The sequence below is a fragment of the Hypomesus transpacificus genome, chromosome 13 (assembly GCF_021917145.1).
Source record: "Hypomesus transpacificus isolate Combined female chromosome 13, fHypTra1, whole genome shotgun sequence".
Taxonomy (NCBI): domain Eukaryota; kingdom Metazoa; phylum Chordata; class Actinopteri; order Osmeriformes; family Osmeridae; genus Hypomesus; species Hypomesus transpacificus.
The window spans coordinates 11,704,843-11,723,999 of NC_061072.1; the positions used below are offsets into that span (position 1 = coordinate 11,704,843).

At 44.4% G+C, this 19,157-nt stretch overlaps 1 protein-coding gene across 2 annotated transcripts in view; it reads right to left on the reverse strand.

Moving 5' to 3' along the window:
- Nucleotides 1-366: 366 nt before the first annotated feature.
- arid5b (AT-rich interaction domain 5B) overlaps nucleotides 367-19,157 on the reverse strand; it is a 59,841-nt gene continuing 41,050 nt past the window's right edge. The window contains exons 6-10 of one of the 2 annotated variants that reach the window (XM_047031933.1): nucleotides 18,217-18,451; nucleotides 17,123-17,175; nucleotides 14,949-15,046; nucleotides 5,285-5,495; nucleotides 367-3,138 (exon numbers count right to left, since the gene is read on the reverse strand). In XM_047031933.1, coding sequence (XP_046887889.1) covers nucleotides 748-3,138; nucleotides 5,285-5,495; nucleotides 14,949-15,046; nucleotides 17,123-17,175; nucleotides 18,217-18,451 — 2,988 coding nt within the window. In that variant the 3' untranslated portion in view covers nucleotides 367-747. Of the gene's footprint in view, nucleotides 3,142-5,284; nucleotides 5,496-14,948; nucleotides 15,047-17,122; nucleotides 17,176-18,216; nucleotides 18,452-19,157 lie in introns of both variants that reach the window. The other variant, XM_047031932.1, reaches the window with a different exon arrangement.

A 19,157-nucleotide genomic window follows, 5' to 3' on the forward strand; every position in this document is an offset into this window, starting at 1 on the left:
GGTATGAAATATGCTAAATAGCTACCACACATAGAAAGTAAACTAATGCATAAAATTATTAATCTTATAGGAAATACATTTTCATCTGACAGTAGACTGTAATAACAGCTGGTCACCATACAGTGCTCTTTGTGTCTATGTACTGTCATAGTGTTTCCAAAGAGAGACATTTAATTGACATTGACTTTAACATTGCATGTTACATTGCATTGATTTGTCACACACCAGGTTTTATTCATTCCTTTGGCCACCCAGCAGTGAGGTCTGAAGATCTAGGCCAGAAAAGAGTGGTTCAGACCAGACCAGACCAGATCATTCTAGGCCAGGCCCGGGCCATGCCAAGCCAGGCCAGGCCAGGCCAGGCCAGGCCAGGCCAGGCCAGGCCAGGCCAGGCCAGGCCAGGCCAGGCCAGGCCAAGCCAAGCCAGGCCAGGCCAGGCAGTACTAACGTTCTGAGGCCTACCATGGCGCTATGAAAACAAAAGACAATCACCTCTGTAAAAAATAAAGAAATGTGCAAATCGTAAACATAAGTGGCAAATCAACTAAGATTGTCCCCAGAATCAAGCATTGGCTTCCACTGTCTCTGTTTACAATTGTGTGTCACTTTATGCTTGTCTGGGAGAAATAAGTGTGTGCCTATCGGAGTAGAATAATCATGAAATATAGTGTGGGGTACAGACAGCGTGGATGACTGAACTAGTAGACTTGAGCTGGGTTACTGAGTGTCTTTGAGCGAGGGTGATGTTTAGGAGAGTTTAGTGCTGGGATGTACTGAAGAGAGCTGGGGGGGGTTGAAAGCTGGTTGGGGGGCAAGTGCAGACATGGGGTACAGTCCATGATGCAGGAGCTCACCATATGAAGCTCCCATTGGGTGGCGGTACATGTGGGCGGGACTCGTGGCTGCCTGCGCCAATAGCTGTCTCTGCATCATGAAGGAATGGATGGCGAAGGGCGGCACTATGGGGGAAAGCACCGCTTGGTTCTTCAAGTACTGCAAGGGGTGTGGGGGGTAGCCGTGGGGCAGGGGGGAGCCCAGGCCGTCACACATGTCCTGGACATGGGACACAAAGGCCCCTGGGTAAAGTCCAGGGAAGATGGGGGCGGAGTGAAGCGGGAACTTGTGTCCATCTAGAAAGCCGCTGATGTGCACGTTGGCGTGAGTGTGCATGGGCTCGCCAGGTTTCAGCACCATCAAGTCACTGTCCAGCTCAGGAGAGCGAGCCTTTCTCAGCGGAGGAGTGGGCGTGCTGGGCACATCCTTAGGTATGGCTGAGGAGTAGGAGGAGGAGGAGGAGGAGTGCATGGGCGTGACGGCTCGGATCTTCCTCTCGGGGGCGTGGTTCTCCAGCTCCTCCAGCGTCCTCTTGAGGGGCCGGGCGGTGCACACGTTGTGAGGGCTGACCTTGGCGTTCAGGATGGGGGAGCGACTGCTCCCTCTCAGCACGTCCACCTTGTAGCCCCCGCCCAGACTCGCGTCCTCGCCTCCTCTCCCCCCCCCTCGACCGTTGGAGGCCCTCTCTGAGGTCCTGGGATTGGGGTCTACAGCCAGTGCCTGTCTGGGGGTGTGGGTGGGGGGGGTCATGGTCATGGGGGGCACCCTGCATGCACGGGGGTGGTACTCCCCACCAGACCCCTGAGGACTGCTGGTCTGGAATAGAAGGGGGGCCTTCACCTCCTGATGCATTGTGGGATGCTGGTGTGGGTGGTGGTGGTGGGGGACAGTGTGTGTGTGGGAATGGGCGCGAGAATGTTTGTGAGGTGATAATTTAGGGAGACTGAGGTCTGTGGGTTGGTCCTCTGATGTCGCTGTTGTCTTCTCCCCGTTGCTACTGGGAACCATCTTGTCCTGCTGACTCATGCGCGCACCATAACCTATGGAGACAGCGGCAGAGGTCGAGTCGGGGTGGGGCTGAGAGGTTGGGGGGAACCCAGGAGTGGTCTCACACTCTCTGGGTAAGCAGGCCTCTCGGTACCTCCCCAGCTCACCCAGCCTCTCCCTCTCCCCGTGGCCCTGTGCTTGTCCCTGGGTGAGGTGGTGCTCGGTCTGCCTGTACAGGCTGTGGAGGTGTGGAGAGGAGTAGAAGTCACTGAGGAAGCTGGGGGTCTGGCCTGGCCTGGGCATCTCTGGAGCCCTGTCCTCCTCCTCCCTCAACAGGTAGGGTTCAGCTGAGGGATGGTGGAGGTGGTGGTGGGAGTGAGGCTGGGACTGAGCCTGAGGATGGGGGTAAGGGTAAGGGTGAGGTTGAGGCTGGGGGTGAGGGTAGGGGTGTGGGTGATGCTTGGGTAGATCACTGCAGGGGTATGTCTCGCCTGCTGCCACTGTGTCTCTCTGCAGCCCCTCCCTCCTCTCCTCTCCCCCACGTGGTTTGGAGCTCTGGGCATGCTGGATCACTGACGGACGATGAATTAGCCCCACATCCGCCGCCGAGCCCATGGCTGGCTGCCCAGCTGGCTCCTCTGTGCTGCCATTGGCCAAGGCTTTGCTGATCAACGGTGGGGGCGGACCGTAAGAAGCATAGTGATTGTGATTGGGCAGTCCACTCCCACTGACCTGTGACAGCAGCTTCTTCTTAGCCAGTGGGGACATGATGCCAGGGTTGGCTCTGTGGGGGTAAAGATGTGGGCTGTAGCTAGAACAGGAGTCCTCTCTGGGGGGAAGCTCAGCTCTCTCTGAGGGGGGTTCTGGTGCTGAAACTGTGGAGGGCTGGTGGGGTCTCTGCTTCAAGGTGGGAAGGACCATACCAACATGGCACTGGTCCTCCAGCCCAGCCTGATCACCCTTGCCCTGGGTACAGGAACCTCCGAGCTCAGCCTGCTCTCTCTGCAACAGGTCCTTGGCTGGGTGGGAGTGGTCGACCGGTTCAGGAGTGACAACAGGAAATACATCATCGTCCTCTGGTATTGATAGAGCTGGCTGGTGGGAATCGGAATCCCATGGGGCCGAGTGGCATTGCACATCCTTTTCCTGGCCACACCCATCGTGTGTCACCTCCTCCTTCACTGTCAGATGTAGCTCCTCGTCTTCATCGCCGCTGGCCCGCCCCTCGCCACTGGCCTGCAGGGAAGGCGAGGCTATCTGGGGTTCTGTCTTCACCTGGGACTCCTCCTCCTGGGACTTCTCAGAGTCCTCTGAATCCTGCTGCACACACACACACACACACACAAGAACGCACATGAAAAACACACACAAAAGGGACAAGTTAGGAACAGAGCCAGATGTATTTTTGTCTGAGACCCATAGATGTGAAACAGAGTTTCTGTGACACACAGTTATGTGAATGATGATGATGAGGAGGAGGATGATGTTATGAATGGACCCTTGTCAATTGATTTAATGTGGCTGAATCTATTCCAGTTGATCAGATCAACAGATTTGTTGAGTAATAGTGAATAGTAAATCTGATAAGTAATAGTAATTGGTGACTGTTCCATTCAGCTAGAGTTTATTGTTATTCTGACCACCTCTGACTCCTGGGGTCATACAGATATTTGGTTGGAGGGCGAGGGTGACAGGTCTGTTTAGTATAAACACACATAAAGCACACACTGTGCTGGAGGTTGTAAGGTAAACTGTGCAGCAGTGTTGACTCTCAGTTAAATCACTCAACAGTCTCCATTGTCTCCGCTCTCAAGGTAAAGACTGAATAAGCTCTGTCTACAATAAGCTCATTTTCACAAAAGAAGAAAACCCACACTCACTGGAAATGTCTGGAATATTCCCCACCCTCTGAGTCAAAGGCATATCAGTTTAATAGTAGTTTAAGGAGTAATGTAATCTAAAGTTGTACGAAAAGCTCTCTCATCCCATTTGAAAACAAGCCATAATGTTGTTTCAGACCGGGTACTCTCCTACTTTTTCTCTGGTTTTATAACATCAAACTTTATTTCTGTCTTTTGGAGCAGAAGGGAGGAATTCCATCAATTTTTTTTTCTAATCCTACTTCCCTTGTTACAATGTACCATCGATTGCCTGGAGAGACATTTCACTTGTACAGCATGCCAGACTGATAAGGTTGACATGCCACAGGAAAAATAGACAGTCTTACAACCACCCTCTTTGTTTCAACCTCAGAGTGAGCCAGCCAGCCAGCCAGCCAGGCAATCATCCAATCCTATCACTTCATGTGAGGACAGAAATTAATATGTTCCCATGTAGCTGCTCTGAAATGTGTCTAAAATTGAGACTTGAAGAGAAAATATCAAACAAGCCCTTTCATCTCTTCTGTAATCATTTGGTTATTCATGTGAGAATAATAACTCAATTTTCCATCCCCTCAGCGCGGTGCTGCACAACTCCTTCGCTCTCTCTCCCTCTGTCTGTCTTTTTTTCCATATTCATGCTTAACTGAAGGGAAGAGACATTTGCAAATCACTGTGGATTTATTGGTTTTTGGGGACAGAGATAAGCCTGTGGTTTATGTAAGAACAGTATATGGCCATTCCATTCATTCTCCATGTCTCTCTCTCTCTCTCTCTCTCTCTCTCTCTCTCTCTCTCTCTCTCTCTCTTTCTCTCTGTCTCTCTGTCTCTCTGTCTCTCTGTCTCTCTCTCTCTTTGTCTCTCTTTTCCAGACACACATAATGGCTTTGATGCGAAATGACACCAGGCATTTCCGTAGTCACAAACCAAATCACCAGTTAGTACTGCTCTGCTGAAAATAACCTCTTTCTGCAATAACAAATCTGCTATTATGCGTAGCAAAGTACATACTGTATTCTCGCTTGGCTTGAGAGACTAGGGGCCTTCTACAGAAGCACTTGCACATTGTATTTAACCTCTTTTGGCACTTATATTGGAGAAAACACACTATATATTGAGGCACCTGTCGTAGTCCGTGAAGCTACCTGCACAAACATTGAGTCTTAAGCCAATAACATTAAGACTGGTTCCTCACAACCATTTATAGCTTGTCAATAAAGTTTTTACTGATTTGGCTCAAAGCAGCAGTCAGAGAAACAGCAGCAGCACTCATGTTGCTCCTGTCAGCCTCACTCTTACAGCTGGAGCATCTCCTCTCTGACAGCTTATTTGCTAAAGGAAGACAAGCAGCCGCTCTATAGTGTCCCTGTCATGCAACGCTCTTTCTTTTGTTCTCACTTTCTGGGAAGGGAGGGGTATTTTTGTCATCTGTTCATATTATGGGAGTTTCGTACTGTAAATGAGCTTGAGAGTTGGTGAAAAGAAAGAATGAATGAAAAAATTGAATGATTTTAAGTATTCAATATGTAAAGTGCTGAATTACGAATGAGTGAACAAATGAATAGATGAAGGTAGTAACTGACCGATACTGAGGGCTCCAGGACTATGGCTGCTGCATCTTTGTCACCCTTGGGTTTCTGGGATTGTTCCTCCTTGGGCCGCTTCACAGTGGACCCAGCCTTTGTCTTGGCCACGCCCCCTTCCTGGGGGCCCGCCTCCAGCTTGCGGGGCTTGGCCGGTGGGAGGGGCTTATCCTCCTCGCCTTTAGTGAACCTCTCATAGGGCAGGATCAGCCTAGGGAGGGACAGAGAGAACAACATGTGAGGGCGAGACAGGCAGGCGGGCAGACAGACAGGTAGGAAGAGAGGATGGAGGATCACTGCAGGGGTACAAGACAGCGAGGCAGACAAGAGAGCAGCCACTGAAACAAGAAGGAGGGAGAAAGCAACCAAATTAGAAACCAAGAACAATAAGACAGGTTAGAAAGAGAGAGAAAACAGACACAGATCATTCAGGATGGAGGAGAGGCAGAGTTTCAGCATTCATCTCCACACTCCCTGTCATGCGTTGGCTTGGTTCAATAGTCTGGCTTGTACATATTACTGTAACAATAGTGTGGATAAAGATACTGTAATAAGAACAACGCTGTCAAGATAAACTATGTTGCTCTGTGTAAGATGAGACGCCGCACAGGGAAGAAACTGCACGTAATGTTCTATTGTTTGCACTCTCTGTCAAACAGCTAATAAAGTAGCTGTCAGTATTACACCGTACGTAATGGGATCTGATAGTCCTCTGCTTTGTTATGTTGGACAATCTGGAACACTGACACACAAAGACACACACAAAGACACACGCACACACACACATCTCAATGTCAGTGAAGCATACTGTAGAGATGAGAGGGCAATAATACTTGATTCTAAGACTAGCGCCCCCTTCTAGAACCCAGCCCTGACAACCAACCTCACCTCTATCTGGGAGTGGCCCCACCAAGAGGCTTGGAGGTCCCTCTGCAAGATAATCTAATACTGCACGTTGAATTATATGATTTAAAATATATAACTTCAATTGAAATATTGAATATGTCTTGTTCATTAACATAGGAATGGAACAACATGCGAGAGCACACATTGTGTTGAATACCCAGAATGCAGCATCAACCACAACCAAACAAATCCATCTCCTGCTGGAACATAAACCCGTCACTGATTACAATAATACTTATTTTCCAACTGTTCCCCTCTGTCCTCCTTCTCTCTATCCCTCCTTCCATGTCTCAATCCTTTTAGGTGGTTTCAGTTCAAAGAGGGGCACCTACAGAATAATTAATTTCCAGTATTCCCATCTGTCATTGTGTTTACTCAACTTTAAGATCCCCCCCGTCCTCCTCTCTCTCAGCACCAGGAGCGCACTGAGCATGCCCGTACGGGGCGAGTCATGCGCAAGTGCTTCGGCCGGGCTGAGGTTTGGCTGCTGGCCAATCACATTGCAGAACTGTGCGGAGCCCACAGGGGACATTCATCTTCAGATCCCATTACCAGAAGAGTTTAAACATGTTACAGCTGCTAAAACTGGAAAAGGCTCCTGCTTTTATTTCTCTCTCTCTCTCTCTCTCTCTCTCTCTCTCTCTCTCTCTCTCTCTCTCTCTCTCTCTCTCTCTCTCTCTCTCTCTCCCTCTCTCTCTCTCTCTCTCTCTCTCTCTCTCTTTCTCTCTCTCTCTTTCATTCTCTCTATTCCTTGTTCCTTCACTTGTTCTTTCTCAAATCAGAATAGTGGGGCGGCTGCCAAATACCTGATTCCCAATGTAATGTTCACTGCTTGTTTATATAACAGAGGCTTGGTAATTCACACACAATGACTTATCTTGTTCCCAGCTAATCCTCTGCAATGTTCTAGTCCACAGCTAATGTGTGTAAGTGTGCATATGTGTGTGTGGGGGGTGCATGTTTGTGTTAACATTCAGGTATTATCTTTCAGCAGTTAGTCTTACAATAGCGTTATATGTTCAGTTTCACACCCTCCCACCCTTCTGCACAGTCTTGTTTCGATGTTCCAACCTGTAATTGGCATCAGATGCTGCAGCTTGATTGGCGTGTTTTGTGAATGCCTGTGTGAAAGGGCTATAATAAGACAGGGGAATTGGCTTTACTGCTAGGTTGAGTCGTGACTAAAACCTCTCTCATTCTCTCCACACATCTCCATGTATGGACAAAGCAGGCAGCTGCTCTCTTCCTTTATAATCTAATATTAGAGAGGAAAAAAAGATAAGAGAGACAGAGGCTCCTGCTAACAAATTGACTAGAGGCATATTTTTCCCTCAGAGGAAATAAATGCTTTTAAGAGTTCAAGAGCCTCTGTGAGATTTTAGTTTCAGTTATTTTTCATGGAGCGGAGCAGCTGGGTGATAGACAACAAGCTTACAGTTACTGGATCACACATATACACACGCGCGAACACACACACATTAACGAATGCACACACAGCTGGCCGAGGGAAACATGCCAGAAGAAATGCGAGAGAAGAGAGAGAGAGAGAGAGAGAGAAGAGAGAGAAGAGAGAGAGAGAGAGAGAGAGAGAGAGAGAGAGAGAGAGAGAGAGAGAGAGAGAGAGAGAGAGAGAGAGAGAGAGAGAGAGAGAGAAAATACATTTTGAAAAGGAATGGTGTCATCAGTAAAGGGCAAGCCCATTAAAGTTCCAAGCCTTCATCCTTTGCTAAATAAATAAATATGAGATAAATTAGCCTCTCGATTGCCAGGAAAAGGCAATCCTTGTCACAGATAGGGTTGAAAGCTTTTCACCAAGAAATTAGTTGTTACAGACACAATAGTCTAATGTCTAACTAGCTTGAGGGTAAATAAATAACTTAAGTGGGCACACTATGTGATCCATTGACCCATTCAGTAATCACCTATTGGACACTCAAACACATGTACATGAACAGACACAGTCAATGGCGATGTATAATCTCATTATAAAAGCATTTGAATAGTCTTCCTTCAATTTGAAATGCTTTAATTATGAGAAATCATATACACTGACATGACCTATTTGTTGCATAGCAACAGGTGTGCTGTTGGTTTTGGTTGATAGTTTTGATCACATGCAGCCACCATTTCAAAACACAGAAATAAAAGGTATTAGTCTGACACAGAATGACACAAAGTGACTGAAAAGGTTCTTGAGGCCACACTGGGAAGTGCACGTTTTTCTAAACTACCTTCTCCTCCACATCCTGTTATCCGACTGATACAGCTCTACGTAAAACACACGTCCATTATTCCTGGACTCGCTGGAGCTACAGGCTTCGGCCTCCAAATTAGAGTTAGGGACTTATTTCTCCTTGCTGAGCCTCTTGGAGTTGACTCTGTAATTATGTCTTCAAAGTCAATGAAAACACAGTATCAGCCCCAAAGCTTGACAAGGCAGCTAAAGAATGTTCTGGGTAAATGGAGACTCTTAAAAAGACGTTCTTGCCGTCTAAATAAGACCACGGCCGCAGCACAGCTGAACAACCATCTGTATTCAGCCACTGAATTTAAACCCAGAGCTATTGAGTTATTTTAACTGCTCTTATTTCACCCCACTGACAACACAGGGTCATGTACAGGGCACACCAGCATTTTTAGCCACCATTGGCTGAGCTCAGGTGTTTTGCGGCTAAAGCAGGCCTGGTATTGGCTGGTTCTGGCAGGTTGTTGTTGCAGGATGAGGAGCCCTTGTTTTACTTCTCAGTTTCCCCTCCATCACCTTCGCTGTGCTGGTACAGCTGCATCTACGGACTCTGACCACACCCGCCTCACCATGCCATTCAAAATAATTAAGCAAGTTGTGCATGTATGTATGTGTGTGTGTGTGTAAATGTGTGAGAGTGTATGTGTATAAAGACAGGGCTCAAGCCCTAATTCACCACCTGGGCACACAGTGGCTGGGGTTTAGAACTCTAGAATGTTCCAGTAATCCAGAGAGTTCCAGTGCCAAAGAGCTGGAGCACAAGGAGTCTACTGGGCAGGGAGAACAGTGGACGAGAACTGGAGCACACTGGAAGGTCAGCCTCAGTAGAGACCTGAGGGTTAGAGGTCACTGAAGATGATAACCCAATGAGGACATACTAGTCATACTCAAACATCCCATTCTGAATTCCCTGAACTAACATGTAAGTCAACCAATACGGAATGCAAACACGTTTTAATAAAAGTGTTATTGCAAACTTTATGCCATCAAGTTGGCAACAAAATATGTTTTTTTCTATCAATATATAATATAAACATACAATATCTTAGTAATAAAAGCAACAGCCATTTCCACAGGGAGTGCATTTCCAAGCTTCCAAGAACAGCCAGAAAAAGTGAGGATGTTTGTGTCTCTGTGCATTTGAGTAGACGTGTCCATGCTTCTGTGTATATATGTGTGTATATATGTACAATATGTGTACATATGTCTGTTTATGTCCACTGACACTACTTGGAAGCTGAGTCTCTGTTATGCAACATTAATTTCCATAATAAGCCAGAGGGAAACATCCATGTCTTCAAAAAATAATCACACTTCAAAAATAAGTGATAATTACTGTCAGGCTTCTGCAATACTGTGACTCCAGAATTAGGTGCTGAGTATTCATATCATGTTGCAGCCTAGAGAAATGTTCCAACAATCTTCATACCCACACAAGGTAAACGGGATAAACAAGTATGACACGGACGCATACATGCAAATACTGTATGTTGTGTAGGCGTGTATGCCCAAAAGACTACAACTCACTCTGCAGAACACAAAAGAGAGTGAGCATAAATGATTAACCAGAAACATGTTTTTTCCGTGGCACTGAAGGGAGAGTAAGCAGCAGTTTCAAACCACATCAACATCATGCTCCTGGTTGTAAGGAACAAGCATTGTGCTAAACTGGCCTTTATCTCTCTCTTTCTGTTCCAAAGGGAACTATATGAGTCTCCACACCTATGATCTAGATCCTGTGGCAAACTAATGGATCAAAGTTGGATAGCTAATGCCTAAAGATATGTATTAGGTTTCAGAAGCCCTGTTGAATGCTGGTGAGATGTTTTGGTTTATTATGGAGTTTTGTGAAAAAGCATAATGATTCTTTATGCCGTGGGCTGACGAGGCCAGTTTTCCCTGGTATGACATCCTGCTGAAATGTGTGTTCTGTTGACGTTTGTCCCTAAAAACTCATTTGGAAATAGCGCTGTGTTTATATAATCATTATGTAAGCTGGTAAGCTCACATTTGAGGAATAATATTTACTCTATTTAGAGTTGCTACAGTCACTCAAAAACATACATCAAACTTCCCCGTCAGCATTAAATACAAACAAATTGTGCTTTTTCTCAAGACTCAAGGACAAAAATATATGTTGTGTCAATATGATCTTACCCACAAACAAAACCCTCATACAACCACAACCGTTTAAATACATTTCTAGCAGCATTTTAACAATGATGATACCGTTATAATACCCATGCAATGAGAGTTATATTGCTTTCTACCAATTTTGTAGTATTCAAAATATTTGTCTTTATCCAATAAACTGCAGTTTCAACTCATCACCACAAGGTGGGGAAGTACCCATCCTGAAACATGCCCAATCTGGGGAGTAAACATTGCCATTAAGATTACAGAAATCAGTTTGACACAGCTATTCATAGCACACTCATTCCCAATCCCCATAAGTATGCATATGAATTGAATAGCAAACGACAACATCAAACAGCTGATCAGACTATCAATTCTGTATGAAAATGTTATCTGAAAACGCTAAGGGATGCATCATTTGATAGTTTTTCATCAAAAAGACAGCTACAAAATATAAAGGGAGACGTCATAGTGGAATAAGAGAGGAAGCAAGGAAGCAATGAAAAGGAGAAAGGGAAGGGGGGGGTAGGAAGAACAACAAAAAGAGACATTGTTAAATGAAGCTCTGCTACTCCCCTTGAATGGCTGTCAAGTTGACCCCTGAGCTAACTCTGCTTGGCCCAATAAAGAGCCAGCTGTAAGGGAATACCAATACCGCGCTCCTCTGACATTCTGAGGCTTTCAAATTTAAATGACCTCATTCTTTCCACGGCACGGAAATCCATTAACTGTCAACAGCCAGGTTTAATTATTAAAATTGTGGAATAACAATATGCAACGAGCTCGCTGTGTGCTCTGTGTTCATTCTGTGAAATTCCTTGCTGTAGTTTAAGGTTTTTATTGGGATGAGGAATTTGCTTTCTAATTCACTCTAAATGAGGTCCAAATTCCTCTGTAATGATTTTAAACACATTAAATTAAAGGGCTAGGCTTTCAAGCCAAGTGCCTTGGAACATTTTAACTGAACTCTCTCTCTCCCACTCTTCTTTGTTGGCATCCCAATATAAACACAGTTCAAGTTTTTTTGCAGGCTACTCCTGGGTCACGGAGCATAAATATGTAGATGAGAAACAACATCAATAGGGGAGTTGATAAAAGATAGCTACTAAAACGTTGGCACTAATGTTAATGCTAGGCTTTGAGAATGACTGTTAATATCCAGTTGAAGAACTAGCTGGGCTCAGAGTGGAAGGTAGCTATTACACAACACTGTGTTAATGGCTGGTGCATGTCAGTTTCAAATACTTGGGTCAACATGTTGAAGTAATCAATGAGTGTGTGTACTGCAGGTTGACCAATAAATGCAGTGGATATACACACATATATATATACACACACACACAAACCTAGATACACACAGACACTTTGGAATCTGTACTGCTTCAACAAACCCCATCTGACTTACCACCAAACAGTTCGTGATCGTGATAAGGACACAATCAGGCCCTTGGTTATATTGTCATCTTCAGTCTACATTATCCCAGTCAGTCATTGTGCTCTTATTAGAGCAACCAAGTGACATCATCTGACTCTAGTAGCTTTGTAAATCAATATGCAAATCAGCCATGATAAACTAATTAGATCAATCGGGAATCCAATTACAGTTGTCTCATCTCTGGAACGCCTACAGTGTCACACAGCTTCACCATCCTCCTCCTCCTCACATCATCAAAGTAAACCCACAATAAAACACAAGTTTAGTATTCCAAACCAAATGACAAATAGATATATGAAATACCAATAATGATCTGATGGCATTTAAAACAGAAGGATTCAGTATGATAAATAAGGGATTAGATAGGGATATTATGGTAGAACAATGTAACATTTCTCCTTGGGTTTTTTAACAAGATAGAAGTACCTGCCAGGACTCTATTGTTTTTACAGCAGTGAGTGGCATCCGACGCCGTCTCTAATCTCTCAGGGGGGAGGGAACAGCTGAGCCAGGGCCCCGGAGGGGGGGGCACACTCTCACAGTCAGCCACATCATTAAAATATACTTAAAGGTACCGCCTTAAAAGCTGTCACGGCCACCCAAGGGTTCTAGAATGTGCTCCCTCATGCATGGCCTGCTGGAATTTAGAGCAAACATTAATTCCATGGGGAGGGGAGAGATGAAAATCAATAAAGCACTGGGCAGGAATTGATGTGTCTATTTCTCTGCTTCCATCGCTCTGTCACTCTCCCGCTTTTAAACATGAGAACATGGGGAACTGGCATTGGCCAGTTGAGAAAAATGAAATGATACAATCATGCAGTTTGTAGCAGCAAAAAATCCATTGCAGTCTTTGTAAACACTGTTTAGCATATGCCCACTTTGGATGTATGATATACCTCCAGCGGTAGTCAGAGCAGGAATAGCTTTATGGTAGAGATAATCTAATGAGGATTTGTAGCACTGTGATGTGCTGAAAAAAGAGAAAAGGAGAAGGGGAGAATGTGGCAGAAAGAAGGTCCCTCTCTTCAGTCTGGGTTCTGGACTTAACACGCATTTATCAGTCAGCTGAGTGGAGAGAGTAACACACCAGACAAGAAATAGGACTCAAGAATAATGAACAGATCAAAGACGAGGAAACGGTCTGCTGCAAAGTCTGAAGGTCAGAGACCTCATTTTGACAGGAAACACAGAGAAAACAGAGATAAGAAACAGCAGCTGGTATGCAGAAAAGTGGGCGGATGAATACAAAAGGCAGTCTATTTATGGTCTTCACAGCTTTCTTCTTGATCTAAACGTGATGAATGCACAGTAGGTAAAAAAGGGTCATCCCTACACAACTACAATAGAATAATCAATCTCAATCAATACAGGAGTGTGTGAGGGGATAATGTAAATAAAAATATAAGATATTAATTAGGTAATTTAGGTAATACTTGATCTGCCGAATAGGATTAAGACATGCCAATGATAGATCCTTCTATTTCACCCAGGAGAGAGAAGCAGTTTATGAGAGAGCGAGAGCGAGAGCGAGAGCGAGAGCGAGAGCGAGAGCGAGAGAGAGAGAGAGAGAGAGAGAGAGAGAGAGAGAGAGAGAGAGAGAGAGAGAGAGAGAGAGAGAGAGAGAGAACAACAGTGAGAGAGAAAAGGCGACCGCCTACTTCAAGTTTATGGCTGTCATCTTTCATGACCTCATTGTAATATTTTTTTGCGTGTATTTCTCATTGCAAATCTCTAGATGTGGTTTCATAAATAGAACGGAAAACAGTTAATAGAAAACGCAGGGAACTAAACGGATTGCTAGGTATTGATTTGCAGCCCTTTTATTGTGAGCTGTTCCCATACTTGATAAAAGCCGATTACTCATGTTGTTTTGTTCAAAGCGATCTGTTGTGGTTGAGCTATTGTGTGAAGATTAGTCCTTATCACAAGAATCCCCCAGGATACATCTACTGCTGCTCTGATTATCTGCTCAGGTTTATAAGATGGTTTTAAACGGACCACTTTATAAGGCTGATCTCACATAAAAACCAAAGGGCAAGTTATTAAATGGCCATCTTCAAAGAGCGAGTGCATACTGAACATAGAGTTTTTACTGGTTTGGTTTACCCTTTCTGTTAAACAGAAAAAAGTGTAGCGACCCAGATCAAGGCCTGGAGAACTTGTTTCACAGAAATGAGGTCCCTTGTAAAAATCCAAACATCCACATTCCCCTCTCTGCGGTCTGTGGGACTGTGCGCGTGTGTGTGTGTGTACTAGCTCTGCACCAATGGTCCCATGAAAAAGCCACTTCTTTTGAAATCCTAACTAAAAGCTGACTGACACACACACACATACAGTATACTAAAACAAAAACTACAGTCCCGGGCCTGCTGCTTGAAACATAAGATGTGACAGGGACCATTACTGTATAACCCAGCATCTCATCTTGGTTATGCAGCTCTTTCCACCAAAGCAAGAGGGGAAGTGGCTTCATTTGACGACTACTCTTCTCACAGCTGCCAAGGGAGGTCATCAGCATATGCATACTCAAAGTATGTTTTGTTCAAAGTGCTTTGGACACCAATAATTTGTTGCCGCCCCAAGATATTGTTGGATTGTATTGATCTAACTAGAATGAATGGATTGACCTGGCTATGAGGGGCAGACGGATAAACACACACACACAGACAGACAGACACACACACACACACACACACACACACAGACACACACTACCCTCCAGTCAGTCACTGGCTGATTCACATTTCCAAACACATTTTTAAAAGGTCACTTTGGATTGTTTTTTAAACATTGATGAAATACCGTCCTTTGCTACAGGATCTTTGAATGTAGGCACTGATCCATAACACTCATATTGAATGTAGCATATACTCATGTGGATGTATGTGTGTGTGTGTACACATCCAACCTTTAATTATGCATGTGTGTGTATCCCCTACCTCTCGTAGTGTCTGCGAGTGCAGGTTGCTGCGCTGGTGCTGCCTGGGTTTCCACCCAACTCATCATAAACCTGTTTCCACTGTCGGCGCGCTGTTATCTGGGAGAGAAGTGGAAAAGGAGAGGAAGAGGAACTCATTATGAAAATAAAAAACATTAGAATGCAATATGCTCTCCTATGTGCTGAACGTGCAACAAACAGCCAGTGTGAACAATAGATCTACTGTAGGAAGTTGACCTATTCCTGTGTAGAGCTGACGTTTAATCTAAAACAAGATATTTTCAATGTGACACAACAATAGTTCCCCATCTAAATCGTATCTTTTTGAATACGTCAATCAGGAAGGTCTCTGTTTCTCTCAGCAATGCTACATGCTACTAGCTACATTTTCAATTAAATTAAATGATTCAGCCACTTTATAAGGCAGCAGAGCGTAGCGCTGAATAGAGTATTTCCATTAATTCTGCAGGGAACCAGCCATAGCTGTAATGACTACAGATTTGGATTTGATCAAACACACCATCTCGCTAGATGAGATCAGCAGTCTATGCTACAATGAACCTAAAAGGATAACTACACTGTATGAACAGTGATTTAAATGCACTTGAGTCACATTTAAACCCACTAAAAACATCATAATCTGCCATGCTGTGAATCTTCACAACAGATCCATTAGCCCTCACAGACATACCCACATTTGGAACAGAATATTAGGAGTCCATGGAAAGGTACATATCTGACATATGTCCATCACTGTCCATGAATAGGACTGCAATGCCAAAAGACCAGGTAATAGCCATGTGTGCAGTTGTAGTGTATTGGAAAGTACACACAGTGTGATTTATCTTACTGCTGCTAGGTTGACGTGTCAGGTTGAACAAGCTGGGTCGGCACAGAATGTGAACTACATTCTAAAAACTCTCTCAGTCTAAGGCATTTGCACCAAATAAAGCTGCAGCAATGTCATCCGGTGACTGCAGTTTGTGTTCACATTGGTGTTTGTGGGAGATGTTTCCTCTGACTGTAACTGGGCCTGAGTCTGGCAGGGACCTGAGAACTCTGTCAGACCCAGTTCAGCGAGCAGCCTATGTTGCTCTTTAATCTGCTCAGTGAGCCTGTGTGATGTCAGCGTTTCCACTGACCTCATCTTCCTGTGCCAAACAGATTTTTAGTGCAACTGACAACTACTTTGTGGTGGCGTTGAGAAGACTGCTGAATATTTAGGGGACATGAACCGTGTCATAATGGTTTGAGTTGTTGTTTTGAGTAATACCATGAAAGAGTTTGACTTCAATCTAACCCCCTGGATTTAATTTCATGGAGGCAAAGGAAGTCCTTTACAAGAGCCTCTCAACATGATGGGACCCAATTCCTCAAACAATGTAAACAGAAGACCAAATACTACTTGAAGAAGAGGAAGAAGAAAGGTTGTATTTCTGAGAAATTAAACAGGATCCTGGTTTCCTGTTTCTAAAAATATCTGAATTTCCTTGAGACGTCTGGCATCCAATTCAGTACCATTCAGTCATACAGACGCTGTCATGTTGTTGTCACACTATACCAACTATGGCAAAAGACGATGCTGTCAGGTCACTTCAATAAGTGAAGTGTAACAGGCTCCTCCCTTTATTCCCATGAGTAGTGATGGAATCTGCCAGGCCAATATATCCTGCCGACCAAAAGATTTTTGAAAGACTTGTTTTAGGTTGACTGTGTCTGTCATGTGGCCAAATGTTACAGTGACTAAGGTTGTGGTTAAACTAAGCAATGTCAACACACAGTTTACCCAATATATTTTCTTTCTGCTTATTGGTAATATTGAACAGTCCTGGGCTGCGTTTCCCAAAAGCTTCGTAAGCCTAAATTGATCGTAGAATCCATCGTAGGACGAATCTTAGTTTACGGGCCGTTCCCAAGACATCATAGCTATAGTGTCTCTTGAAAATTTGAAAGTGCATAGATTAGCCTACTCCTTACAAGCATGTTTGGGAAACGCACGTAAGAAATATTGATGGTTTTGTTTTTTGCTCGATCGTTGCTACGATCCATTGTTATCGGAAAACGCAGCCCAGGTTGGTTAACAGCCAAACAATTAGTTAATACACACTGGGCAAAATGCTAAGATTATGTACACACACAAACACAAAGTGAAGTTAAGAAAACATCATTACTTACCAGCTCGTACCCTCCCAGTTTCTGTGCAGCTTGAAACATGGTCCACAGATTGACTGTGTGAAACACAAGAATCATACAGATCAATACCACTATCCAGCCAGGGATTTGTAGGGTTTATAATCATATCAAACAAACACTTTATCTGAAGGTAATTACATCTACTGTCGCAACATTCCTTGAAAAAACAGCATTCGGAAATATTGTCTCATGAAATAATTCATCAGGATGATAATATACACACTGACACACAAACCTCCTTCTATGTTCTAATACAGGAAGTCTTTGTTGACATGGAACGGAGGACATAGGCACATAGTTCTGGTTAGATGAAAGATTCTAAGTTCTAGCATAGGGACCCAGAGAATGAATGACAGATAGTCGGATACATTTTACATTTAGCAGACGCTCTTATCCAGAGCAATACGTATAAGCTTTTGCAATATTAGAGTCCAATTTGTGCTACTGTAAATATAGATTACCATGTTGAAGATTTTACATACAGTAGGCTACCTTTTGAGGGCTTATTTTTGCAAGTCTTGGCTTGAACCATGGTAATGCAATTTTCTGTTTGTGCAATTTAGATGACTAAGTATGTCCTGGCAACTTTAATTTGAGTTTAGAGAAGTTAAACTGCTTCTCTATTCACAGCACGGGTGCAAGCAGCTGGATACATCAAATTAGGTCTGGAGAGCTGACAGAGAAAATAACTCTCTCTCCCTCTCTCTCTCTCTCTCTCTCTCTCTCTCTCTCTCTCTCTCTCTCTCTCTCTCTCTCTCTCTCTCTCTCTCTCCCTCCAGATTCTTTGACCCACTTAACATCCCTGTAGAACAGACCACAGCATTTTTAAGAACACCATATTAGCCTGAGCTCTCTTAGTCCTACAGGTATAGAAGATAACATCAAATACTGCAAATGTTTTCTGGAATACCAACCCTGTCTCTGTGAGTTCTATTTTCATAAAGACAGATGAACCAATGAAATGAAAGCCAGCCTGCCAGACAGCCAAATTGACTGATCGACTGGCGGACAGATTAAACCAGCCTAACAAAGAAGCAATGAGGTTTCCAAGGGCCCCAGTGTCTTTCTCTACGTACTCTGTTTGAAGCCCAAGTAAGGGATCCTCTCGATGGGGGTCTTCCTCTCCTTCATATATTTGTAGAGAGCCACCAGGAAGGCCTGCTCCTCAGCCCGACACTCGTCTCCTGACCCTCCCTCCAGGGCCTGGTTCTTCTCCTCTGAGGACGAGCCCCTCTTACTGCTGCTACTGCTGCTGCTGCTACTGCCGGCCCTAGACTTGGCTGGCGCTGCTGTCTTACTGTCTGGCTTCACCTGGGGGCACAAGGGAACAAACATGAGCATGGACAGACAGGCAAACAACCATAAACACAAACGCACACACACGTAAATACACAAACACACACACACACACACACACACCAACACCCACTCAACTGCCATCATATTTGACACAGCTATCTGCCCATCTGTTCCAGATCATCGCACATTTATTTTCTTCCAACAGAACTGTCAAGGTCACTAGGATAGCCAAATACTAACAGAACCACAGTCAAAAACACTGACTTACAGTTTTACACTCAACCCCCGTAAACAAAATCAACCCTAATTTGACCTTGTTCAAATGCTCCAAACCCTAACTCTGACTCTGGCTAAGCATCCGTAGTCACGCATGCTGTCATCTGAGAATCATTTAGCCCCACTGAACAATGTGTGGTTGTGAAGTTCATTATGGGATGTTTATTGGAGAGTTTTGTTTTACAAAACGGTATATTGTACCAATCCCTCTGCAGAATCTATTACACGCTTTCGGCTCTTACGTTTCCATTCAAATGGCCTGCTGGGGCTGCAGACTACATCACTCAGTGAGAACACTATAATCTGTGGCATATGTGGCCTAAATCTGTGTTCAAACCCCAAATTACTCTTCGCAGTCAGTGAAACAGCAGCAAGCAGTTCCAACCGTGTTTGCGAAAACATGTTGAGTATGAGCGTTGTTGACATTGGAAGGTAACTGGGG